The following is a 27,095-nucleotide window of genomic DNA, read 5'->3' on the forward strand; positions in this document are numbered from 1 at the left end:
AAAAAAAAAAGATAATATCAAATTGAAATAAGTTTTAACTGTTACTCTGTTCTTTTTAGCTTACTTTACCCAGAGCTCTTCATCCAGTGAGTTGCAAGCGTGACATTTACTGTGTTTTCAGCACCTGCCAACTTGGAAACCAGGGTTTGTGCTCAGGACTTAGGCTTACAACCCATACTTTGTGGTGCACAATGCCGTCCCAGCTGGCATGCTTTCGTACCTCAATGGTGCTAGACATTCGGTTACAAAGCTCTGCGGCTTCACATGCACTGATTTCAATAGTCATTCCTCTTCAAGCTGCTTTCAACTCTTATTTTGTATCAAAGGAGTGAGATTAGTATCATTAAATTCACTGCTGTGGTTATTTTTCCATGAAAATAAATTTGTTTTATTTAGTTCTTAGACCAAAAAGTAATATTGTCTTCAAGAACCAAACTACTTCTTTAAAAAGAATAAAAATATATATATGAGATTTCAGCCAGAGCTATGTAACTCATTTTCATCAGTGGAAAAAAAAAACAGAAAGGAAGGAACAGAAGTATTAGTGTGTCATATGCTACCTACATACTAATATAGGTGGGGTTATTAGTTGTAGCTGACATAGATGTGGGAAAAAGTACAGAACTTAATTTTTCTGAGTAACATCCACATATGAAAATTGCCCCCATGATGGGTTCAGAATTTTGACTTCCATCTATAACCAGAAACTTTCCATATTTTCCAAAGAAGTATTTTGCTAACTTGTAGCCAATCTCTTTGAAAATACTTAAGGTAGATTTGGTTATGTCTGTCTTCCCATAACTTCTTATAAGCAATTTTAAAAGGTTCTGCTTTAAAAAAGATCTTTTCAAATGTAGAAAGAACAGTGTGAAATGTGAATGACTGGCTTTTAATACAACAGTTGTGACAAAGAGGCAGTGGCTTTTGGAAACTGAATAAAGGGGTTAATACACATGCATCTGCATACTGCTGTTGGGTCCAATGCATAACATGTTTGACATTTGTTTAGTTCACTTGTTAGTCTAAAAAGAGTAGTATGTTATTCTCCCAAACCAGTTTATAATTTTTTTTTTTAGCAGTGAGCTCTTTTTACAACCATAGATACAGATAGATTTGATGGGGAAAAACAGAACATTTACTGGTACTTGCTCAAACTTCAAAGCTTAGCTCTTTGTTATTTGAACATCATATTTATCTGGTTCTAAAGGCATAAAAATGAAACACCCACTAACTGCCTAGGACACTCCTTAGTGCCTATCAAAACCCAACCTTTACCCTCCTCTGCACGAACGTGCTTAGGTGAATACTTTTATTAGCTTGTTGATACAAGTTATAGTTGGTTACACCCTTTCTTAATAAAACACACCCTTATTGTCTCCTGTTGCTTAAGAGCTCTAAACTTGGAACTGGGAGCTCTCTAATACAGATGGATCCTCCATTTAAATCTCCTAGGCAGTTTTGAATGGATATATGATGCATACCATCCATACACACAAGCATCCCTCTATTTGGTAGTCCTCCTTTGGGGGAGCGAGGAGAGCAAGTGTTGCCATGTCTTGTTCCTGGGTTCCCTATATTGCTCTTGGAGTAAGAGACTGTAAGTAATCTGTGCATTTTGTATTTCCCAGGGTGTTTCATGGCTTAATCAGGTTAGAGTTGACCAAAGAGAATGGAAAAGTTATAAGTGATTCGTTTTTAGATTATTTATGAATTTATTCTTAAATTGGCCCATGAATTTGTGTTTAGGTGTCTGGTTGTGCTCTAAATCTGGTTCTGATTTGGTTTTGACCCTTTAGGATTGAACAAAGGTAGACAGTTTAGCTCCCTGCCACCCCATTACAGTTCACATAGTTTTAAATCCAGAGTTTAACTGACTTTGTATATACTCTTCTGAATTGAGCAGAACCTTTGGATAGGATTTTTTATAATAAAGAACCATGGAGTTGAACACTAAGAAGTGAGGGTGTTTTATAATGTATTTGTGGGACATATTATATCATGTGGGGAAGAGCTTATAGTATGGAAGGTTAAGTGTGACATAGGCCTTAATGTATATATATTTTTAGCTTTTGGAGATTCAAATTTAGAAAATGAGAAATAGGTTTATTGGTTAGTAGCACAACTTCTTAAGCAGGTATATTAGTTCTAGACAATCTTAAGAAAGCCTCAGAACCAGAAAAACAGGCTGCTTTAGGTTGGAAAGGAGGTGTTACAGCAAAGGAGGTGGCCATAATCGCCATCCTTGGAATTTTGTGAAGCTAAAATCATTCTGAAAGCAACAAGAATAGTGGTTGTAATAATTGTTTCCAGGCTTAGGACCCCTGCATTTTGTTTTTTAAGTTGACCTGATGAACTACTAATTTCAGGAATAAACTGAATGTTTGCCAGCAGGAGTCACTCTAGGCCTCCTAATAAAAAGTTAGTAAATTAAACTGTTATCTTTAAAGCTCTCAAAGACTGAGGTGATTCTGTGATATCAGATGGTTTTAGGGAAATGCTGATGCTTTTGGTTAAATGTAGCAGCATTCACAGATCATCCCATATGCTTTCCTTTGTTCACCTTCGGTTCTTGGTTATTATTCCTTTCAAAATTGCCCCTTAATGCATTTTTTAAAGCAATGTATACAGGTTAAGGATAGCAGTATCTTAGTATTCTGCTCATTTTAGCTTTCTTAGGATGAAACAATTATACTCTGCATCATGTGCTTGAAATGAATAGACTCACATCTTTTCCACTGACTGTCGTTCATCCTAATCATGCAGAAGAAATCACTGGAGTGAGCCATATGTAGTTAGTGTGAAAGGAGATGTTAGCTCGTGCTTTTCAGAAAAGAATGGGTCCAGTGTGATGACAAACTGCAATATTTCAGCAATAGCCCTGAAATATAATAGTTTCCCAAGTGCACACAGGCTCAAGAAGTTAATTGTTCATTTATGTTTGATACTGGGATTGAAACATTGGATTAAAACCAATTAAATGTTCCTAGAAGCAACTGAAAAAGTTTCCTGATTTATGAATAGAACCATTGAAATGTTGCAGACACAATCCATGTAAAGTAATGAGGTGTTTTGTTTTTTTGGCAAAAGAACACAAATGGGCATAGGGAGTTCTTTTTTTAAAAACCTTCTCTTTAAAATCTCTTTTTGGATACAAGGTCAATAAAGTAACGTACACGGGGAGGAAGAAGTAATGGGAAATCTAGGGCTTCACTTCACAAGGAAAACAATCCCCCTCCCCCAGGTGAGCAGCACAATGAAAATACTCTGCTTATTCTATCAGGGTTACATTCCTGAACTTAAGTCAACATCCTAAGTTACAGAACTAAACATGCTCTGCCTCTGCTTAGCAACCACAAATCCTTCCTTCGCCAGTTGCATGTATTTTGGATGTGGCTTCTCAAGTACACATTCCTTTATTTCGATCAGCGCCCAGAGTTAGGAAACTAGCTTTACTTTCCCAAAGTGTGACACCACTTCAAGGTGCCCCCTCCTCTGCCATTCTGCACACCGCTGAAATGTTCGTTTCTTTTCAACCTCGACACCTAACAACCCGGAAGCGGGACGTCTGAAGCCCATGCGGCCCAGGGCTTTCGTCCCAGCTTTTGCGGGTGGCGAGGAGAGAAGCCCGCGGGGCCCGTGGCCCAGGGCTCGGGCAGCCGCGGCGGCGGCGGCTGCGCGGCCCAGGCCCAGGGCCACTTCCCGCGTCCCGGGGCCTTGCAGGCGCGGGCCGGGTGAGCGGCGCGCAGCTCAGCTCTTAGGACGCCCTCTAGCCCCGCCGGCGGCGCGCCGCGACCCCCCCCACTCCCCGCCCACCGGCGGCTGCGCGCACTGCACACTCGTCCGCCGCCGCCCGGCTCCTGCACGCCGCCGCCGCGCCGAGCGCCCGGGCCCGCGACGCCGCCCGCTGAGCGCCGGGCCGAGCTCACGCAGCCGCGGTCGGGCGGCCCCGCGGCGGCGGCGGGCGCGGGCGGCCTGGCCCGGGCCGGTTAAAGGGACGAGTTGCAAACACTTCAGGAAGTGACAAGTCGATTTCCTCCTCCCCGGGAGTCGCTCGGTACAAAGCGCTCGGCGCCGGCAGGAGAGCGTGCGCGCGGCGGGCAGCCGGGACGACTTGGCAAGAGCCGGAGGTGACGGCGCGGGGCCCTCGCCCGGAGCGCCCCGCCACGCACAGTAAGCGACCCAGGGCCGGCGGCGGCGACGGGGGGGCCGGCCCGGAGCGAGGTCTCTACCGTGTGCGTCCCGGCCACCGGCTGGAGGGAGCTCAGCTCGCGTGCACTGGGCTTGCCTTTTTTTTTTTTCTTTCCCCCTTTTTTTGCTAATGTTGCTTGTTTCCTTTTATTTCTGCCTTGTTTCGCGTTTGCATTAGGTCTAGTGGCTTCTTCGGGCGCTGAGTCTCGCCTGTGGTGCAGGCGTGAGACTTGTCAGAGAGCAGGCAGGAGGACGAGCCAGCCTGGCCGCTGCGGAAAAGTCTACGTTCCCCGGCCGGGCGGGCGGGCGTGGGGACGGCTGCGCCCGGGGGTGTCCTCGTAGCGTTTTGGTCTGGAGCCCAGGCTTGCCGCAGCGGCGTAGGCGCCGAGCCCCGAGCCCGGGGAGCCAGGCGGCCCCGCTCGCCCCGAAGTTCTCGCATCATTTGCAGACAACTCTTTTGTTCACGGAAGTTTGCACCCGCCACCCCCGGGATGCGGACGCGAGCCGGCGGGCTCCGCGGCTGCTGGGCTGGCTGGCGGTCGCGGAGGGGGTGAGGGGGAGTTGCGTCCTGGGCAGGGGAAGCCCGCGGGGTGGCCCCGGCCGGGGCTTAGGGAGTGGGGGGCGCCCGCGCCGGCGTGGCTTTTGCACATGGCGAGAAGGGCCGTCCGTCACAGGCACACTGGTTGAGTCACATTTTTGCCTGTCCTGGATTTGCATGCCCGTGGGAGTCAGGTTCCCGGCTCAGGGTTTCTCTTGGTGGGGTGGGAACGAAGGAAGCGAGGGCACCCAGAATTCAAGGAGGCTCTGCGATTTGCGTTGCCCCAAGTGTCTTCTCGGGCACCCCCACTCTCCAACCCCAGCCTTCCACCCCCGACCGTGGACTTGCGAACAATGCTTGTGGTGCGGGACAGGGCACCAGAGCATCGACAAATCGCGCGGACAGGCTTGCTGGAGTCCCTCGCTTTCGGACGCCCCCTGAAGCCGAGCTCCCTCCATCTGACTGCCGGGGTTCATTAACACGTACTGTACTTAGTACGACGGTGAACAAAGAAAAGCTCTTTGCAGCATTTGATGAATGGGATTCTGCCTCCTATAGGCCACACTCTGAGTCTTCCATACGGTACATTTTCCGGACTCGGTGGTGTTGGGGAAGTGGCCCCCTTGGTCGGTTGCATTACGGGTTGAGGATCCTGGGTTGGGTATTTGTGCCGCTGCCGCCGGGCTCGCCTTGCAGGAGCGGGTGCAGATGGAGCCGGCTGACGGTTGTTCAACAGGAACAAATGTTTGTTGAATTGTTGGATAGTGGAGAAAAGGCACTGTTTCCTACTGACTGCTGCAGGAGTTGGAATGGCATTGTTTATTGGCCTGGGAAGCCAGGCAAGCGTCTTGTGCTGCTTACAACATATTAACTGACTTCCAAATGACATGCTAGCATATGTGTTTCCCAGCAGTCCCCACCGGCTGGCAGGGGGATCCCTCCTTGCTCCAGATCCTGGACTTTGTTAAAAGATGCCACCTGGTTTGAGGACTTGGGAAAGAATGGTGTCAGCTGACCAGGTGAAACTCACTGTTCCTTATTAGTCCATATTTTGGTTTCATTTTAATTTATCCACTTAACAGTAACTTATCTCAGTTACAGTTTTGATACTGAATTGCAGGTTTGCAGGGATTTTTCCCGTTCTCTCTTCTTAGCTTTGGACTACATAAATGGAAAACAGCTACTTGTCCCATTTGATTGGCCCCTTTTAGTGGGAAGTTTGGGTCTTATATTAGGATTGGTAGCCTTTGACTCTGTGTCTGCACCTGGCTAGGATCTGGGTGCTATCACCCATCATTCGACATGGGATTGTGCTGATCCAGCTTTCAGGGTGCTGTTCCAGGTTACAGAACTAAGGAGAGGCTCTGTGAAGGCCTGCATTTTTCTCCCAAATCCTCCTTCAGAGAACAAGGTGATTTTAAGACCAGTTCACATAATTTTGCCCAAGGATGACTTGTTTTCCCCTAAGAAGGTGAGATTGATACGCAGTTGTTTTAACATCAAATATACGTTTTTAAATAAAAGCTAGTAGTATCATTGCTGCAGAAGTGGACTTGAATGTTAGAATTCTTTCAGTACAAAGTAGGACATCACACTGTTTTGGTTGATAATGTTTTTAATCATTTTCTCCCTTTTTTCAACTTAGGGTGTTGCACATAATAGCATTTTGGAAGTTCATAAAGTTCTTTTGGAAAGAGCTTTAAGATATACCTTATTGTCATCATGGTGGCTATACTTAATTGACATTTTACAGGAAGCCCTGGTATTATTTCTTGGGCTCTTTCTCGCTCCATTTTTTAGTCTTTTTAGTCCCCCCTCTTGATTCCTTCACTATCCCTGGGCCTGCCTATTCCCCTAGTTTTGTGGAAACCTAGTGGGCTGGGTGCCTTTTAAGAGGGTCCAGTGAACAAGCGCCTGACCCACTATGGAAGCACAGGAAAGGCCAGCCAACTCTCCTCATCTCAGGAGGCTGGAGAGGAGAGAGCTGGGTTTAAATACTGGAAGGTGGCAGCAGGGGACGCTGTGGAGCAGCGTGGTATCTGCAGAGCTCTTTGAAGAAGCACACCTGTCTCACCCACTACTTGATGCCATAGGCACTGAAGACTGAGTGCTGGGCCCACCTTTGGATCATTCAGTTGATGTTTTATCTGGGCAGTGTGATGTTCTGGCGTTGAGTTGCACACTGTATGGAAAACTTTTTGTTCTTGCCCTTAAAAAAAACGTAATAAGCAAATGCCCCTATCAGCACAACCCCCGTCATTACCACCACCACACACACCTCTCTAATGTGTAATAAAAGAAACCTGCAGGCATAATTTGTTATGTAATATGCTGATAATACAAGTTTCGGTTTTAGATGGAAACCAGATGTGGAGGGGCTCTAATTGATCCAGCAAAGGGGAAACTTTAATAGATTAACTGGTCTTTGCAAACCCCAGTGGTGGTTTGTTTTTGTTTTTAACTCGAGGGGAGAATCCCAAACTCAGAGCTTTTCTGAGGTTTTTGCCTCGAAGCTTCTGCTGTGCTGCAGCTGTCCTTTTTGTCAGACTCTTCCTCTCTTGAAAGAACCAGTTCGTTGCCAAACCGGAGCACATGGCTGGGTCTGGCAGAGCTCAGTGAAGCTTAGCTCTGCTGGGCTCCACCACTTCTCCTCCTCCTCCTTCTCACCTTGTCCACCTGGTATCTTCATCTCCACCCTACAAAACAGGGCCTGGCTGAGGGTCTTGGGTGCTGCGAGGAATGTTGACTGGTCTCCCTCAACTCCTTCCTGAAACCTCCCATCATCCAGAGTTTCTGTTTAAACTTGTCCAATGAATACACTTTCCAAAATTTTTGACTCTCCTTCTCTGATTAATTTCTCTGTTTGTTTCCTGCCTAACTTTATGAGGGTTCTTTCTACATGGTTGAGTCACCTTTATTATGGCCTAAGGTTGGGGACTGCACTGTAATAGCTGACCCCATTAACAGCAGTTTCATTGCTTGCCGGGATGTGAACTTTGGAAACAGACTCAGAGGCTTAGATATGCTGATTTGCCCTGAGACTTGCTTAGAAATTTTTGTTTTAGTGCAGTTTACATTAACATGATTAATGACCAAGCCACTGAAACGTCTATATTCAAAAGCAATTTACCGTTCCCTAGGGTTCTTATGGTGAAGTATTTTTCTTCGCCAAACAACTTTGTTTTAAGGTAACTTCTTTGATGCTTAATGCAAACCTCCTGTGCATGTGGTTTTGGCTCAAGGTTTGGGCTTTGTAAATTGCAGGTTATGGTTTTGGTATTGCCTGTCTTAACCCTATCGAACTTGGGTCAGGGAGAACCCAGGTTCTTGTCTAAGAAAGTTCTTTGAGGTCCTGAGCAGCAGTTAGTGCTGTGTTGGTTAGGATGGGAGGAAATATTCCAGAGGAAACTTGGCTTCAGGGTGTCTTGTCTTGGAGGGATGCAAGGAGGCTGGAGCTGAGGATGAGATTTACCCCCCTTGCAGTGATTGGAGATACTTGAGCTTTTCTGGAAAACTAGAGACGTCCTTGGTTTTTGTTTTTGTTTTTTTTGTTAAATGTGAGTTGATTTGAGAGGGGGAATGCTGATGGGTGGGTCTGAAAGCAGCTTTAGGAACCCGTGAAAATAAAAACACATTTGAAGGACTCTGGAAGGTTTTGCATTTCAAAGGGTCTACCTTGTAGAATTTCACATCACGTCAGGGGTTACAGAGAAGTGTGACAGGCACCCTGGCTTCTTTAATGGTTCTCCCTCTCTCCTGCTGTGGGGGCTGCACAGGGAAGCTGCCTTGTGCATGGGGGATGGGGGCAGCTTGGCCAGACCATGCAGAAATATCATGGAAACCACAGTGCTTCTTAGGCATCTGCGAGTCTCTGGAGGGACTTTCTCCATGGTGCCACTCTCAGGAGGGTGAAAGCAAATCATGTTGGTAAACAGCCCATCTGACCCCAGAATGCAGTGGCAGCTAACTCCTGACTTCTCCATTCGCTGTTTTTGTTCTCTTATTAAACAAAGAAACAGATTCTTCTCCTACGCTGGTATAATGTGGCTCCCAAGTATTTAGCTGAAATGGGTGCAGATTTTTGGAAGCATGATAGCAGCACACACTGGTTGTTGAAGGCCCACCCTGGGCCAGTGGCTTTGTATACATTCTAATTCTCAAAGCAAGCTGGCAGTTATGGCTGAGGCTCAGAGAGGACAAGTAACTGGCCCAAGACCACACAGCTGGAAGGCAGAGAAGCCAGTAGCTCTGTCGGGGTCTGTCTGGTTTTAGAGCCTGCTTGCTTTCCATACACCAGCCTATCAGTTGGTGTATTCAGGAGATAGAGACTCTGGGTTCTGTTGTATCTCAAAGCATAAATTTTGTTTAGTCTTGTTAACACCACAGGGAAACTTAGAAATTTCAACTGCCTTTCCTCTTCTCTCTCCCCTCCCTTTCCTATGGCTTCTTTTTTATTTTTATTTTTTTCCTGGAGTGATTGAATTCTATATTTACTGTAGGACTAAAGGCAGTGCCTCAGTTGAGAAGACTGAAATGTTTTGCTTCAACCTTACGAAAGACAGATTCACAAGAAAATATAATTACTTCCAATGACCTTCTGGGGGAAACAGGAAATAAATCTGGCAGCCCACTAGAAGCATCACCATTTAGTCAGATTCCATTTTCCATTCAAAGAGATTGTTAAAGGGTTTCCAATATTTTTTTTTCTTCATTTGTAATTCAGATGTCTCAAAGTAAATTATGTCGTGGTGCTTGCCACTCCAGGTTTGTACAATATCACATTTTGTTTACATGCCTAAAGTAATCAAATAACTAAACACAATTGAACATCTTCCAGCATGCAGGAACTTGGTATGCCCCAGCCAGGGCTGAGCAGTGGCTTTGCATTCTATCTCAGACGTGTGTGTATTGGTGGGCAGTAAAGTAAAGTAAAAATCTCTAGCAAGGTCTACCTGACTGGTTATGCTGTTTTCTCCGTTCCTAAAGAGTTTGTGGGAGAGGGCTGAGTCCCCTGTGCTCTGAATTTCTAGAAGCAAGAACAGTGGTTCTGAACCTTGGCTGTACATTAAAGTCACCTGGCAAGGTTTAAAAAGAAAAACCCTAGATGCTCAGGTTGCATTCGGGACCAATTATAGCACAATCTTGGAGAGGGGGCAGGACCTATGCATTGGTATTTCTAAAAGTTCCTGAGGTTTTTTTTTTTTTTTAATTTATTTCAGCATATTATGGGGGTACAAATATTTAGGTTACGTATATTGCCTTTGCCCCACCTGAGTCAGAGTTTCCAGTGTGTCCATCTCCCTAAAAGTTCCTGAGTTGATTCTATTGTGCCTCCAAGACTGAGGAATGAGGGCTGAAATAGACCGCACACATACCTAGCTTCCCTTTGCAGGAGATTAGGGGCCTTTCTGTTCAGGAGTGGAGCAAGCCTGTTGAAATTTTCTGCTGTTGCCATGTCTTAATAAAGGAGGATCTGAAAGGCACCCACCCGGGGGTGAAGTGTCTGCTGTGAATGTCTTCCTGGTTAATTCCTGTTTCTGCTAAGCCAGGACTTAGGTGGACCTACCTGAACAGGATTCAGAATAGTCCTCTTAAGCTACTGCCTTCTTTCATATTGAAGAGGGTGGCTGTTATTCAGGCTGTAGCTTCAGGGCAGTTCTCATGCAGGCCCTGCAACCACTGTCCTGGTGGCCTTGTTCCTTCTGGAGATTTGGCACATGGTATTCCTCTGGAGTTCAGGGGAGGGAAGATATGGTTTGGGTCCAGGGCACATCTTGGCAATTCTCAGCAGTAGGTCTTTTCACCTGGGTTTGCAGTGACTGTCACACTGTTAGCCACCCAGTTGTACCTGACAACTTAGAACCTATCTTCCTACAAACATACTTGGGGATTATGTTTATTTTATTTATGATTATTTATTTTTTGAAACAGGGTCTCATTCTGTCACTCAGGCTGAAGTGCAATGACATGATCATAGTTTACTGTAGCATCAAACTCCTGGGTTCAAGTGATCCTCCCGCCTCCCCAAATGCTGCGACTATAGGTGTGAGCCACTGTGCCTGGCTAGAATTGTGTTTAGAATGGCCAGGCGCCTTGGAGAATGAGAGCTTCCTCCCATGGGCTGCTGATCTAAGCTTCTGGAAGAGAGATCCAGCCATAAAGAGGTGAAGTAAATCTCTCAAGGTCATATAGCTAGTGCTCAGAGGGGCACACCTGTCCTTTTGCTGCTTTTTCGCAGTGTGGGACCTTAGTCCTGCTTGCAGGACAGTCTGCTTCAGCATAGACCAGCAGGACAACTTCATCATTGTTCAGAGTTCTTTAGCCAAGCGGAACATGCTGTCAGTCACTCTTTTTCCCTGCTGGTCCCAGTAGAAAGTGCTGAAACCTTGTGAAGTTAAGCTTGATGAAAAGGGTTTTGGCGTTTTTGACAAAAGTTCGTCAATCTGCTCTTCCTTGCCTTGGTAGTGAGTAAATAAGAGCTCTTTCCTCCTGCCAGAAGTTGGGTTTGGGCCTAGTGAGGGGAGCAGGGAATGGTTATTTTCTCCAGGCCTGTTATTTCCACATTCATTCAGCACACATTGATCAGGTACCTGCTGAGTGTCCGATGTAGAGCTGGACACTTTACTTCATTAGTTCATTTAATCATCAGCACAATCTATGGCTAAGCAACTAGCCTGATTTTATTGCTAAAGACGTTGCTGTGCAGAGGAATTCCTTGCCCTCAGTAAGAGGGGCACTTGGGATTGAACTTGGCCTGGCTGACCTCAGGCTTACATTCTTTCTTTCCACTGTGCTAAACTTCTCCATCAGTGCTCACTACAGTGCAGAGGACACAGTTCCTGCTGTAAGAACGTGTGTCACCCTGCTGCTTCTAGGAGGGGGCTTGGATGGCCACGTGGTGGGGCCTGCTGGGTGGGCCTTTGAGCTCCTGGAGACCTAGGCCTGTCTGGGGCCTCTGTGTGTCCTGACAGCTCAAGCACTGCCTGCACAGAGGAGGTGGCTTGTGCGGGTTCTAGCTGCTGCTGCCTGCCTGTCTTCCTCACTCCATGGAGGCCACCCTCCCTCCCAGGCCGCCCTCTGGCTGCAGCGTGAAGCACCCTGACAGACAAAGCCCAGCTGGGAGAGGCCTGGGCTGAGCCTGGAATTCCCCTTGCTGTGGCATTCGTGTTGGCCAGGGGCCTGGGAGCCGAGGGAGGCTCTTGCTGGCTAGGAACAGCCTCTCTGGGTGCTTGGAGGTGGAAAGACAACGTCCTCTGCAGATGGCAGCCTCCGTGCTCTGGGTGAGCAGAGGGAGCCGGTCTCCTGGGGCTAGAGGAAAGGGGGTGTCTGTGGTTCCAAGTCTCCAGAAAGGGTGTAGAATGCAGGGACTCCCTTTGTCCTGGGGGCTGGGCTGGGGAACTACCCACCCATGGAATCTTTGGCAGACAAATAATTGAATTTCCCAGATATAAGGTAATAGGCACAGTACTCCTTATTTGCTGGCCTAATTTGCCCTGTGATCCTCTCTGGGCCTTGGATTTCTTACCTTGCTAGTCTTACCTCCTAGCGTTTTTTTGAGGATTGGTTAAGAAGCCCCTTGCAAGGGGTGTGTTGCCATGCAGAGGAATGCCAGCTAGGAAATGAGTCTGTCCAGACAGGCAGAAGTTCTGCCATGAAGCCCAGGGTGCTTCATGAAGCCAAGCTGCGTGCCAGTGAGGGGCTGTTTGGCATCACAGAGGATCTTTGGATACAGTGTAGGTGAAACCCAGTTCTGCATCATTGAGGGCAAAGGCAGCATTCAGCCCTGGAATCAGAGTGCCTGGGTTCAAATCCCAGATCTGCCCTTTTTTGATTCTGTGCCTTTTAGCAGCAACTGTCTCTTCCAGTCTGGGCTCCCTCATCTGGAATATGGGAATGCTGGCAGCACCCAGCCTGTGTGTTTGGGATCCTGAGTTAGAGTATGGGTGGATATCCTTAGAGTCCAGCAAATGTTAGTGAGCGTCTTGTGCAACCTGTGGCAGGCATGTGCTGATGTGAGGACAGATGGTGGGCTGGAAGGCTGGAGGTTGGCCAGTTGCCCTCATGGGCTCCGTGGTGACAAGACCAGGAGAGAACAGAGGAGATTAAAACTTGAGCTGGGCTCAGCTGGCCAGGTCAGACTTGGGTAGATGGAGCCTTTGCTCTCCCAGTATTCTCTGTCCTCGGATAGTTTAGGGTTTTTTCAGGAGGAAGGATTGAAATTATGCATTACAGTTTAATTGGCAGTGTGTCTGTTAACAAACGTTAAGATTGGTGAAATTTTTAAGCTATCTTTTTAGGAAGCTAAATCTCTATTTACCCAAAGAGATTAGTTTGGTCCTAAACATAGGAAATTAACATGCCATGATATGGCCTTATGGTCTTGGCTTGCTCTGACTGACACCTTTTGTGAACTAAATCTCTGGAAACCTCAGTGGCTGCACCCCTGTCTGGACTGAATGAGGGGTCCTTCGACCACCTTTCAGCTTCTCTTTAGATTCTTTGCAGCTCACATCTTTGTTTTGCATCTTCTTTCAAGTTGGGGAGCTCCTGTGGACAACTGTAGCCAGCGTCCTCTTGGTGCAGGTTATATGATTGTAGCTGCAGCACTCGCCCCAGCTTGGCCTGAGGTGTGATTCTGGCTGCTTTCAGAACTCTCCACCAGCTGAACATGACCTCATTCTCTCCAGGAGCAAGAACTCATCTAAGCTCCTCAAAACTTCTCAAACGAGCTCTCAATAGAGAGAGGGCATGTCACCTTCCCAGTGGTGTCTGGGCTTCTTGTGGTGCAGGCCTGATTCCTGAAGCTTCTGTTCCCTGGGTCTTGTGAGTGCACACCTCATCAGCCCCAGCCTGGCATCCTGTAGAGTGGACAGGGTTGACAATCTTGACACGTGAGATTTTCTGCTGTACCTTGGGCAGCTTTGGGGGAGACCCCTTGGTATAGGCGTATGAAGACTTAGTGTTATTTACTGGGTACCAGGAGGGGCCCTGACTCCAAGCTATGGCAGCCCCTCCCCTCAGGGGCTGGCCTTAGAGATTCCTCTCCAGAAGACCTGCCAAGGTGGCTGGCATGGGTGGCCTTCACAATTAGATCATGAAGCTTTGTGACTGAGGACTGCAGAAGGGAGGTCACTGAGGTGTCTGGGCTGCCTCTGGCCTCTCGTGGATATGACAGAACTCACCTGCCAGGTAGAGTATATTTTCCTAATGGCTGTGACCTCTTCAGGTATGTTACTGTTTCTGTGATGAGCACAGAACACACCTGCCATGGTCATGGTCCCCTAGGACTAATCAGTTCAATCAGTATCTAATAAACATCTACTGTGTGTGTCAGATGCTTCATCAGGCCCTAAGGAAAACAGAGATGAGTATACCAGATCCTTGTTTCTAAGGAGCTCGTAGGCTTATGTTATGGATAGTTAGACTGTACTTTGAGTTCTGACTGTGTGCCAGGTACAGTATAATAAATTAATGAAGAGATATTTACAAAAGGTCCTGGTGAGTCACACAGTCCTGTGGAAGTCATAGGAAGGTCACTTAAACTGAGCTGAAGGGAGTAGGGCAGGGAAGGCTTCCTAGAGGAGGTGGTGGCTGACAGTCTTGAGGAATGAGCAGGATTTTAGACAGAGGAAGAATAGGGAGGAGGAGCTATTCCAGACCAAGAGAGCAGCATTCACCAAGGCGCAACAGCATGGGACTCTCTTGGGATGGGATGTCTAGGGGACCTGGGTGCCTGGGTGGGAAGAAGGCAGGTAGGCTGGTCAAGGTCAGGGTGGCAGTGGAGTGCAAGGCGAAGTAGTCTAGACTTTAACCCTGAAGGGCTGGAAGCTGGGGAATGAGCTGCTGATGCCTGCAAGTTTGAAGGCCTGGCGTCTGGGGAGTGACAGTGCAGATGGGGTTTGGAGCAGTGTGGAGGCCACTGTTTAACCTAGGAGAGAATGGGCATGGACTGGCTAAGGGCCAGGGTGAGCAGCGATGGTTCCATCATCCAGCTGAATGCTGGTGAGGGAGCAGAAGACAGAAGGGTTCAGTCTTTTTAAGTTGTCCTCACTGGGGCCACCTCCTTGGGGACACTGCCCAGGGACCCAGCCTTTTGACTTTTGAGTGACGTGGGAGGGGCATGAGACTAGCACCTGCGAGACAGAATTTTAATCAAGTGCTGTCTTGGCCAGAGTGATGTGGTTTTTATTTACTTTTAGTTCAGGAGGGCACTTGGGATTCCCAAGAACTTCCAGCATTGCTTGCCTATGCCTGCACTGGAATGAAAGAAGTCAAAAGGAACAAAATGTTTTGGCATGGTGTGAGTTAAAAAAAAAATCTGATTCAGTGTAAAACTAGCTTTTTTTTTTCTTTAAAGGGGAAAAAAGCATGTAACCATGTTGGTGTGATTGAAAAAGGAGCCTTGGTGCCCCGTGGGCTCTGTCTAGTGTGTTCTCACCAGTGTTCTCAAATGCTGGGGGAAGTTGCTGATACAGACTCTCAAGAATGGCGGGCCTGAGTCACCTGACTCCTGGCGGCCAGCACGCCGGAGGCCTCCACTACCCTCAGATGCCAGCCCAGATTCCAGGACCCATTGACTGTGTGGCATGTGACTTAGGCCCAGAGGGGGAGAATTAAGGAAAATATGAACCTATGAAGAAGAGGCAGGACTGCAGTTCAGCAGCCCATTTCAGTTATTTGGGTGTCTTTGCCAAGACTGGTAGGGTTTTGCTCATCAGCATTTACTCCTGAAGAGAGAAGTAAGGAAGTTAGCTGCAAATGGTCTTAATTTTGGCAGTAAACCTTCCTGTTCATCTGATTCTCAGGGACATTAGCAAATGTCTTCACCTATTAGAAAAAAAAGTAAAAGAGAGAACTGGCCTGGTTGAGTCTAAATAGGCCAAAAGTTGAGTGGCAAACAGGAGTAGAAGGGTAATATAGCCAGAAATAGGAGCTGAGATCACGTGGAGACCAGAACCCAGGCTGCTGAGGTCATGTGTGGTAGTCCACAGGTGAATGAGTTCTAACTTGCCTTGGGAAAAGAAAAAGGTGTTTTTTTTTAGTGCATGAGGTTTAGGCAGGTCCGTGTGTATTACAGAAACGACTTTAGGAAGTCATTGTTCTGAGACACAGTGTAGTGACACAGAGGCCTCACACTCTGCCATGTGGGAGTATGGCCAGCATGGTGTCTGCTGTTTACCTGAGGTGCTCCCTGGGCCTGCTCGCTCCCTCCTCGACCTCAAACCAGTGTGAAAATGCCTGGCCAGGCCCTTCCCCTGTACTTGTGAGAGGACAACTGGACACACCTGGTCCTGTCCACGGTGTGGGTAGATGACTGGAGCCTGCAGGGGGACCAGGTGATGTCCCTCTTGGGAGGCAGTGACTGCTATGGCCAGGCTTTGGGTACTCTTAGAGACAGAGGGCTGAATTTTCAGCCCTAAGCTTCAGCAAATGTGAGAGCTGGAGCCCACATACTCGCTCCCTGGGTGGCTGGTTGCCCATTTCTGATTTGGCCTTGGCTCAGTTTTTGGTGTCTCCTCCACCCCCAATTTGCTGCTGATTCCAGCACGGTGGCACAGTCAGTGGTATCCCAGGGTCCTGGAGGAGAAGACAGCAGTCCTGAGTGCCCTCTTCTTTGCTCAGGGCTTATCCTGGCAGACTCAACTGAGGAGATGGGGGGAAGCCCTGGAGAGAGCCATCTTCATGCTCAGTGGAGGAAGTGGAGGAAGTAGAGCCATCTTCCTGCCCAGTGGAGGAAGAAACATGCCATGTTCAGTCTGTGTTTGAGCTGGGTCTTCTCATGTGAAGCTCTGTACAACTCTGGAAGGAACTGCAGAGACCCTCTCTGTGGCCCCATCACCAAGGTTGGGGAAGGGTTTTCCAATTTCAGAGGTGATGTCTGAAAGGGCCATCACCAGAATGTCATATGGCTCTCCAGCAGGCCACACGTCATTGTACCCCTACCTGGCAGAGGAGAGCCACCTTGTGAGGGATGCTTCTGTGGTTACTGGTGGTGACATGGGCTCTAGAACAGCATCCAGAACAGGAACTAGAGCCCTTAAGAAATTGTTGACTTTGTTTCTTAATGATTTCCTTTACAAAAGAAGCCTCTTACAGTACAAGGCAGTACAAACGAGCCCAGACAGTTGGGCAGATCTTGAATAGGGCCGACGTCAGTTGGAAAAGCCTGAGAGAAGAGAAAGTAAGGCACAGAACCAGGAAAGAGCAGTCCTGGGTTCTAGTCCTGCCACTTAATTGTATTTGAACCAGCTACTTCACTTCCCCGAGTTGTGATCTTTTTCCTCATCTGTAGACTGGGAATAAAATAGTGCCTCCTGCACCAGATAGGAGGAATAAATAGGATAGTGTGAATCAAAGCAACCAGTACTTTCCAGTTTTCATTCACCCAGCAAGCACTTTTTGAATGCCCACTGTGTGTTAGGCTTCTTATTTAATTCTGATAACTACCCTGAGAAGTGAATACTATTATTCTCTTTCTATAGATGAAGAATTTAAGGTTCTATAAGATAAAGATGCCCAAGGTCATCCACTGATGGGCAGTAGTTCTGAGGTTTGAACTCCCAACTTTATATTCTGTATCCAGGGTTGGCAGATTATAGCCAGATAATCAAATCTGTCCCAGTGCCTACTTTTGTAAATAAAGTTTTATTGGAACATAGCCATACCCAATTGTGTACATCCTGTCTACGGCTGCCTTCATGCTATAACAGCAGAGTTTATAGACCATATGGTTTACAAAGCCTAAGACATTTACTACCTGGCTCTTTGTAGAAAAAAATGTACTGACTTATTTTCTACATGAATACTCTGTACTCTAGACTTGGGCTGTTCAATATGGAGCTCTAGCCACATGTAGCTATTTAAATTAATTAGAGTTAAATGAAATGAAACTTTAGTTCTTCAGTTGCACTAGCCACATCCCAAGTGCTTAATGGCCACATATGGCTGTTGACCTTCACATTGGACAACACAGACCCAGAACATTGCTATCATTGCAGAATGTTCCATGGGGTCAGAGTACGCTAGACTGTCTCCCCAGGTATGGGGAATCCAAATCAGGGAGAACCAAAAGTGCAGAGGAGGTGTTTGGGTACAAGAAAAAGAACACTGGGCCTTCCCACCCCCAAAACTCAGCATTGAATATTAGTTCATTGACTCTAAGATGGTGGAGAAGCATCTGCTGTGGTGAGGGGACCTGGGCCTGAAGTGCAGAGGCTGCTCCCAGACCTTCTGTATGACCAAGGGTAGGCCCTGTGCTGCCCCTCCAGCTTGGGACCCCAGCTGCTGGCTCAGCCTCATCAGCTCTGCCATGTCCAGCCCCGTATGGGTGTGTGTGCTGAGCTCTGTGGAAATCACTTTCCTGTGTTCACCTTGTGCTCTGTTCTGGACCATCTGGACCTGACAGGTTACACTGTTGTTCCTGCTGTGCTGGGATGGAAAAATTTGTTATGACAAAATGACCATGTTTTCCATGGGCCACAGATAAGGAACAACTTTATTCATTAAAAATGGTGGCTACTGTGTGTCATGAGGAAGAAGATGAATTTCAGGTCACTCAGCTAGCTAATATTTTGTGGCTTTCTCCTTAAAATGCTGTCAACTGCAAATGATGCAGTCTGTTGAGTAGCCTGGTGGCTGCACTGTGACCTTTGTCTTGCTTGGTCCAAATATGCTCTGAGTAGGAATCTCTTTGGGAAGCTAATTAGGGGCAGAGTCATTCTGAGGTATGAAGACAAATGTAGAGAGCAGGGATTTTCAGTTTGTTGGACTCAGGCATAAATGCATCAGGGCCGGAAGCAGCTACCCTACGTTTGTGAACACTGATGGACTCTTGATGTGGGGAAAAGCTGCGTGGCTGGTCACTACGGGGCTGGTTGTGATCCCGGGCTGTCTGCACTGGAGTCTGTAAGATGTGGTGTGTTGTCTGGAGTTTGGTCCACGCCTCCTCTTGGGAATGGCTGGGATGTCCCTGTTGGGTGTGCATGGGTATGGTCTGCACAAATCTTCACAGCTTAGACAATGCCCACTCCCTTTGTACTCAGGATGCAAACATTTATAGAATAGAAGAATAAGATACCAGGAAGACTTTTCAGGACCTTCGGCAAGAGTGAAAAAAGGAGAAAACCAGATAAGTATTTGGGGATGGATACGCTTGAAGCTCTTACTCGAGGGGGTTGGGGGGGCATGGGCAATAATATGTAACCTTAACACTTGTACCCCCATAATCTGCTAAAATAAAAATAAATAAAGAAAAAGAAAAAAAGAAAGAAAACCAGATAAGTAAGCCTCATAAACTTAGTCCTAGAATAATTGTATGAAAGAAGTGCCTACTAAGGAGGAAGTTGGGTTTAAGAGGTGGTACATGAAAAGTTTTCCCCTACATGCTTTAAAAGGGAAAAGAATAGCCCTGGAAGGCTGAGCTTGATTACGCACCGCCTTCCCATCTCACTGCTGCTTTGACACTCTGCTTGCCTCTCACCAGCCACTCCCAGAATCGTCTCCTGTGTTGTCCTCCTTTAGCCAGTAGAGCGGTGAGCTCATGGCCAACTGGGCTCTGCCCAAATTGTTCACTGGTGTCCCAGCGCTCAGAAAGGAGGACTAATTGCATGGGACAGAGAGAACCTTGGTACAAGTAAACTAACAATGGAAATTACCTGTTTTTTACTTAGAGCTGGCATTTGTTAAGCACCTACCATGCGCCAAGCACTGTGCATATATTGTCTCATCTGATTGTTGCACAGTGGCTGGGTAATCAGCCCTACTTCACATGGAAGGAACTGAGAGTGTGGGGCACTAGATTCCTCTGCTCCAAAGCCAGTCTCTCCTCAACACTCCGTTTTAAACCCCAGACAGGCACCATGTTGCTGTTTGAAAGAGAAATCTCTTGCTCTTTGTATGAGTTCCCTGATCACATTTTTATTATGGCCTGCGGCAGAGAAATAGGTTGCTCTCTGTGGGGTGACATTTAAGAAAACCAACTCCATCGAGCTTTCCCTTTGAATGTGTTGTTAGGGTACAAGAAGTCTTTGTTTGTCCTGGGCTATTTTGAAATAAAAGGCAGGAAACTCCCCTTCGTTTCTATATCTTGCATAGAAGTCATCAAAACAGAATTCTCTGTTCTGTGTGGTAGTCATGATTGAGGAAGCAGCTGTTCTGTTCGTGATGACCCAACCAAAGCCAGCAGTGTGGAGGCGGCAGGGATCCAGAATCGTCTGTTCCATCTGCTGGGTTTCCTTGCATTTGTTAAAAGTATTTGGCATGGAAACTCTTTCCCTTCCCCACTGTGCCTCATGGGAAAGGCCAGAAGGGGGCTCTGCTGGTGAGGGCAGGGCAGACCCCAGCCCCACTCTACTCCAGACAGTGGCATGGCCTGCTCTGTGGAATGGGTGGCACAGCCTCCTGTGGGGCCAGGCTGAACAAATGAACCCGGTCCACCATCTCTCCAAGCATGTGGTTGGGAAGGCAGGCCTACGCTGTTTGTGATTGGGAATTTTAAGGGTCTTTTTTGTTGTGTGTAGAATTTCACAGTCTGAGCTTTCTAGTCATTTTTAGGCCTCTAGCTAACTCAGCATGAGCTGATGAATATGCATGACTGTGGATCTCTAAGGCCAAGTGAGTTTGCTTGGCTTTTCAAACCATGATGAAAACTTAGTTGTCCAAGTGTTTCTGGGGGTCCGATAGCATCATGCAGACCAGAGATTGCACACTGGTGGTCTGGGGACCGAATGTGGTCCTTAGACATGATGTGTTTCGCTCACATATATTTTGTAAATTTTTGAATTTCTTGACAACACTTAAAAATCAGGGGATTGTACAAAGAAGGCTTAACAAGCCAGAAGATTTTTACTATTAGCCTGGACCCTCTTTCCCAAACAACCCTGTAATAGTAGCTGTAGCCAGAGCTGTCTGCCGTGGACTGGGCATGTCTTCTGCACATCATCATCACAGTTCCTACCCAGTGTGCTTCATGCGGTTATGTACCCTGCTTGGCCCTGGAAGGCATTTTGAGTTTGAGATCCTTGGAATGGATAAGACATTTAGAAGACAGATTCAGATTTTCTGGCTCTCCAGGTTATTTGGCTCAAGGTGAGCCATAGTGAATGGCAGTGATTAGTAGAAATGCCCAGGCTGCTGTTTGCAGTGCTCAAGGTCATTGCCTCCATAATCCTGCTCACTGTTTCACCTGCAGGTAAACTCGCAAAGATAAGCCGATACTTAGGGAAAATGCTCCCACAGTAACTGCTAATAGGAACTCTGGAAGTACCAACATGCCTCTTAAGTCTTGGAAGCATGCAACAGTCTCAGCGCAGGGGCCCTCCACCCCCTGGACTGCCCTGTGATGCCAAGTCACCTGGAGATTCTTTTTGCCGCCTTTCCCCCTCCTCTGAAAGTCACTTAGGTGCTTCACTCTGTTTAATCTTCTTATCTAAAAGTGCCTTCCTGATTTTAATAGATGCTGCGTTGTCTTTTTTTAAAATAAAGATTTAAGCTTTAAATTCTCTTGACAGGCAGTCTAGCTGTCATGTACCAAGTAGATAACTTCTGTTGGTGTTAAAAATTTCTTAAGGTAAATGAAAACATGCTTCTCAGAGTCTTCTAGCTTATTCTTTCAACAGAGGCTCAGCAAAGCAAGTTGGAATAAAAACAAAGATTCTCCAAATGGTAATTTATATTTTTTCCAAGAAATGAGTTTTTCTCTTCATATTCCTTCAAATATTTAATAGCAAGCACTCCTTTCATTTACCTTTTTCACTCAGCCCTGTTTTTTTCTCTTGCAGCAAGTAATCTGCAACGTTTTTTTCTTTTGATTTTTACATATATTTCACCGCATGGTCAGGCTTTGGGCTTCTTAGTGTCATTCTGGATTGTTTGCCGAATTTGAGAAATTTGGGTTATAAATCCCACTGCCTGAAAGCCCTTTCTCCTTGCCTTTATTTGCAGCAGAAACACGGCATTTTCACCTGCTTTCTTCTGCCCCTCTGATCAGGCCATTTTGTGGTTTGGGAGTTGGTCGAACCCCTGATTCTGCCAGGCCAAGAGTCTAGAGAAGAGGCCCAAAGGCCCTGGGACTGCTGAGAACTCCTCAAGGGCAAGGCCTAAATCATCTTAATCTAAAGTTCCAGGGCCTGGCCCAGGGCAAGTGCTGGCGCAGGCTGTAGGCCTCCCACCCCTTACTGACCTCATGCCTTTTTCAAAAAACTCAACCTTTATGGACTCCAATTTTCTCATCTACGAAATTGTTCTACTATTTAGGATTCTAGGTACTGAATCCACTAAAACAGTGTTTTCCAAACTTTAGGGAGCATTAGATTCACCCGGAGTGTTTATTGAACACTCATTGCTGGGCCCAACTCCTGGAGTTGCTGATTCAGTTGGTTTGGGTGGGGACTGAAATGTTGCATTTCTAATGAGTTCTCATGTGATTCTGCTGCTGCGGTCCGGGACCACACTTTGAGAACCAACGCACTAAAGCCACACTGTGGAAGCAGGTGCCAGAGGCCCCAGTATCTGTCTCAGCAAGGGTGTGGGTTGGCCTGTGCCGCTCTTAGCTGCCTGGCTTGTGGGCCTGATCTTCCCTTTTATTTTCCCACTGTGCGGTGACATACAGATATCAAACTTTGCTGCTTATTTTTCTGGGAAACTTGACCCTAGATGCTTAGAGATATTTCATTTTCTAGTCAGGGATTTTCATGGAAGCTGTTTGTCTTCAGACTCTCATTGTGGTGGCCGGAGACACATGTATTTCCTCCCTTTAGGTCATTCTTTCACTTACTTACACACCCACTGTCCATCCCTGTCCATCCTCTTCCCCTGACCCCCCCACCTCCCCATCTGTACCCTGGATGCCAAAGGAGGCAGCCTCGATGGTTTTGAGTTTTGAGCTTTGGTTTCCCAGATAGGTTGATTTCCTTGTTCTCACCAGAGAGGTTGTAGGTCATGGATACACTGGGTGACACACTGCTGATTGCCACTGGGCCTCAGGCTGGGCTCCCGTCCTCTCTGGGGCCCTGAAATCAGTGTTCCCATGCAGTGGTTGGAACTGGGGTGCCAAACAATGTGCAGAATCAGCTGCTCCCCCTTCTTTCTCTTACCTGACAACAGTCAAGCCCAGCTGGGCTTCTGGAGGTGACAGACTCTGTGACAACTGGGGAGACTGAGGCCCAGAGCCAGGAAGTGAAGCCAGGAAGTCCAAACAAGAGACAGCCAGTGGTCGGATCTAGGTTGCTAATGGTAGTTAACTGCCTACAAAGATTGGTTTCATCTCATTTTTGGTTTTTACTTATCTAGAGTGAATCTGAAATCACTGCTGGGCTTATGCCTTTAGCTTAAGGTGATGGGCAGTCACTGTCTTTGCCTAGCTTTGCAGTTTTCCTTGCAGTTTTGCTTTGTGAAAGAGTGTCCTCCTTCCCCTCCTGCTCAAAAGCCAGGGGAAACTAAATCAGTCATGGTTTTGAATGGAGCATTTCTGTGCTGTTTTTCTCATTGCCTAGTGCTCTGCTTTCCTCAGCTCTCAGCCCCCGGCAGCTGGAGCACATTGGCCCTTGTGCTTTCATAGCCACAAAAACACGTGGGGAGCGCGTGCACAGCACATGCCTTGATCACATATTTGTAACTCGGGAGTCCGAGACGATCGTGACATTCTCGTATGGGGCTGTGTGTGGCCACTCCCCTTCCCTAAGGGAGAACACAGTGACTGCATTGTCTGTCGGCATTCTGGGTTAGCTACTTGGGTCAGGGCAGGGGCTGTTGGTATACTAGGAGGTAGAAATAACTCTTTTGCAGCTTTGTACCCTTATGCTGCTATTTTATGAAACAGAGAGGTTTGGGACACCCTGTCAGGATCCCCTGGTCACCTGACTTTGTCCAGCTAAGTTAAACCATCAGCCTGTGTCCCTCATAGCTCAGTTTGTTGCCTGGTGTTCAGGCAAGGCAGGTCTGATGGGGTAGACCTCTGAGACTTGGAGAGGAGCAGAGTGATCTGGAGGGTGGGGAGCAGAGTGGTGGCTTGAGGCTGCCCAGTGTGGCAAAGGGCCCATCCTGGCCCTTGTGAGGGGTGCCGGCATTTGGCCTGTTTGGGTGTTGTGAGGCTCTTTCCACCAGAAGCTTGGAAGGGACCCTCAACTTGCAGTTCCCTGTACCCCCCACCCCAGCTTGCTAGGGTATCAGAAATGTCACTTAGTGGCTGCTTCTTAGAATGCCCTCACCCTATCACTGGCTGTTGAACTCCTATCCATCCATTAAGGCCCAAGACTCATGCCACTTCCTCCAGGAAGTCTCCTCAGATCTTTACCTCCCTACTTAGGATTATAGCTCACTCTGTCCTTGTGGCATTCATCATATCATGACATATTATGCCTTGTGGTAGACCTAACAGAACACTTGGCATTTGTGTGAACGTAGTTGTGTATCTGCCTTCCTCCCTGAGTCTCTAGCACAGCCAGGCCAGTGAGTGTTGGGCTTGGGACGGGAATCTGATACCAGGGGAAAATAATGACTAAGGAGAAACAAAACACAGGGTGTGCCTAAGATTTGCCTGTTCAACTAAAGTCACCTAGAAAGTACTTCTTGTTTCTGTATAAAAGTCTGTTCCAAGGAGCACAGCATCATATGTACATTTGACTCTTTTCAGCTGATTCTGTCCCTTGACCCTTCTTGCTCACTGTGGAGGCTCCCAGGACCTTGGGCCTTCCTGTCCCACCCAGGCTCCTGCAGAGGCCTAGACTGTTTAGGCTCTGCCTGGCCCTGGGTGGTCCTGGAAGTGCTGCCTCGCTTCAGGCCCTAACTGCAGCAAGACTCTCTCCTAAAAGCAGAAAATAGGAAACAAAGCTTTTAGGGCAGGCAGGGCCTGGGCTCTGGGTTTTCCCAGGACTGGGTGTGAGAAGGGCTGCCTGCCACCCTCCTGCCCTACAGGGCTTTGATGAGTGCTTGCAGGTCTGAGGCGGTGTGAGCATTAGGGCCACAGATTCTGCTACGCTCGGGGCATTTCTGTCATGCTTGCTGTTGTGGAACCCAGATGGCTTCAAGCCCACCCCCTCTGTGGATCAGGAGGTGCAATTCTTCAAATTAGTGTCAACGCAGTTTTGATAGCTGTGGGAAACCCCAGCAAGCAAGAGAGATTTCAGTACCTTTTAGCATTGAGAAAGTTGAGACTTGACTTAATATGGTGAATGTGTTTTTTTGTTCAGCAGATATTTCCTGGGCAGCTCTTTATGCCCAGTATTGGGGACTAAGGTTGGGTTTGTGCCCGTCAGAAGCTCACAGTCTGTGGGGGCGATGGTGCCCCAGTTCATTTCGTGCTCCTGTGACTCGAGCTCTGCATGATGCACAGCAGAGAGGACATGACTCATGGTTGTGGGAGGCCTTCCTGGAGGAGGCAATACTTGACTTAAGTCTAAAAATGAAGGTAGATAGTCTGGAGGCAGAGGAGGCTGAAAAGGCAACAGGGAGTTGGGAAAGCTGGCAGCAGGCTCTACCAAGAGGGACCAGCATGGAGGCCTGACACAGTGGGGGGGGGGGTGTTTGAAGCACTACAAATAATTTGTGTGTTTAATTTTTTGCTTAGGCAATATGTGCATATGGTACAGACACAACAAAGCAGTTCTTCCCTCATCCCAGTCCCTAGCTACATGTCTCCTTCCTTCTCTGGAGGAACTCCTATTGCCACTTTCTTGTTTTTCCTCCCAGAGATGTTCCATGCGTGTGCAAGAATATACAAGTGTGTGTGTGTGTGTGTATGTGTGTATTTAATGTATAATTTTGGTTTTTAAAAAAATTATATATTTTTCGCACAGGTTAATACCTGCATGTGGTTCAAAATTCAAAACATACTTAAAGGTATTTCCTGAAGAGTCTCCTCTCAACTCTGTTTTCAGCCAGCCATTTCCCCTCCCTGAAGACAATTGGTGTTAAATTTCTTTTGTATCCTTCCAGAGACTTCTGTGTTATTAGGACAATGATTTATTTAGTTTCACCCAAATGGGAGCTTACCAAAGCCACTGTTCCTGATCTTTGCTTTTCCACTTAGCACTGTACCAGAAGATAGCTTCATATTGGGCCATATTGAGCTTCGCAGCTTTTGGGAAAGCTGTAGTTTGTCCTTTGCATGGATGTCTCAGCATTTATTCATCCTGTGCCTCCTGTTAGGTAGTTAAGTTACTTCTCATCTTGGCTTTGCCAAATGGTGCGTATTATTTTGCACATGTGCAGGACTATCTGTAGGGCAGACTGATTTGCATTTGAGGCTCATGTGGTTCATAGGGAGAGTGGTTGAGGATGACAGCAGATTGGCATGAGGACATGGGCAAATTATGTTTTAGGTTCATTTCTCTAGAGGTTAACTTGCTCCTCTTTGTGGAAGATAAGTGACTTTTAAATTGGGTTCCACTGAGTTTTCGAGGCACCTGTTTTATTTCCTGACTGCATCCCATCAGTAACCCCTCTATGAAAGGGGACCAGACCCAGTGTGGGTACTCAAAGTGTGGTTCACCCAGGGGTGTGGTCAGTATTGCTCCCAGAGACACCTTTGCAGACTCTGTCCCTCAGGCCATGCCCAGCAGCAGGGCAAGGCCAGCCGGGCCTGATGCAGCCTATGGCATGGCTTTGCCAGCCCCATCTGCTGGGGCCATGTGAATGCTGATGCCACTTTTGGGCATTCACTAGGCTTGTGCCTCATGAACATCACAGTTCTGGTCACTGTTTTGTCTCTTTATTAATAATTGAATTGAGCAAGCATCTGCCCAGGCAGAGAACCTGCCGGGGGCAGGAGAGAGAGACCCCAGGACGACTTTGCACCCACCCCACAAAGGTTGTGATTCAGATTTCTGAACTTTAGAAGGCCACTTATTTTTTCATAATATTTGTTTTTAAAAATGTACTCTGGACTGGGCGTGGTGGCTCACGCTTGTAATCCTAGCACTCTGGGAGGCCGAGGCGGGTGGATCGCTCGAGGTCAGGAGTTCAAAACCAGCCTGAGCCAGACCCCGTCTCTACCAAAAATAGAAAGAAATTAATTGACCAACTAAAAATATATATACAAAAAATTAGCCGGGCATGGTGGTGCATGCCTGTAGTCCCAGCTACTCGGGAGGCTGAGGCAGGAGGATTGCTTGAGCCAGGAGTTTGAGGTTGCTGTGAGCTAGGCTGATGCCACAGCACTCACTCTAGCTTGGGCAACAAAGTGAGACTCTGTCTCAAAAAAATAAGTAAATAAAATAAAAGTAAAGATGTACTCTGCCTCTTAGTGCATTTTAATTTTTATTTCCCTCATGTATCAATCATTAATAATTTTTACCTCCTTGGGAAGAGGGACAGTAGCTTACGCATGTTTGTGTCTTCAATCCCTACCATAATTAGGCACAAAGGCACAAAG

General features: G+C 47.2%; 1 protein-coding gene across 6 annotated transcripts in view; it reads left to right on the forward strand.

Moving 5' to 3' along the window:
• LOC105880357 (EEF1A lysine methyltransferase 2) overlaps positions 1-27,095 on the forward strand; it is a 155,651-nt gene that overhangs the window by 36,350 nt on the left and 92,206 nt on the right. For 2 of the 6 annotated variants that reach the window (XM_076009726.1, XM_076009727.1), the window contains exon 7: positions 60-3,615. The exons of 3 other annotated variants lie outside the window; for them this stretch is intronic. In XM_076009726.1, the coding sequence (XP_075865841.1) occupies positions 60-90 (31 nt within the window). In that variant the 3' untranslated portion in view covers positions 91-3,615. Of the gene's footprint in view, positions 1-59; positions 3,616-4,032; positions 4,171-27,095 lie in introns of those variants that run through there. One more of the 6 variants, XM_012781339.2, reaches the window with a different exon arrangement.

Source organism: Microcebus murinus, chromosome 14, assembly GCF_040939455.1.
Source record: "Microcebus murinus isolate Inina chromosome 14, M.murinus_Inina_mat1.0, whole genome shotgun sequence".
In the NCBI taxonomy this organism is placed as follows: domain Eukaryota; kingdom Metazoa; phylum Chordata; class Mammalia; order Primates; family Cheirogaleidae; genus Microcebus; species Microcebus murinus.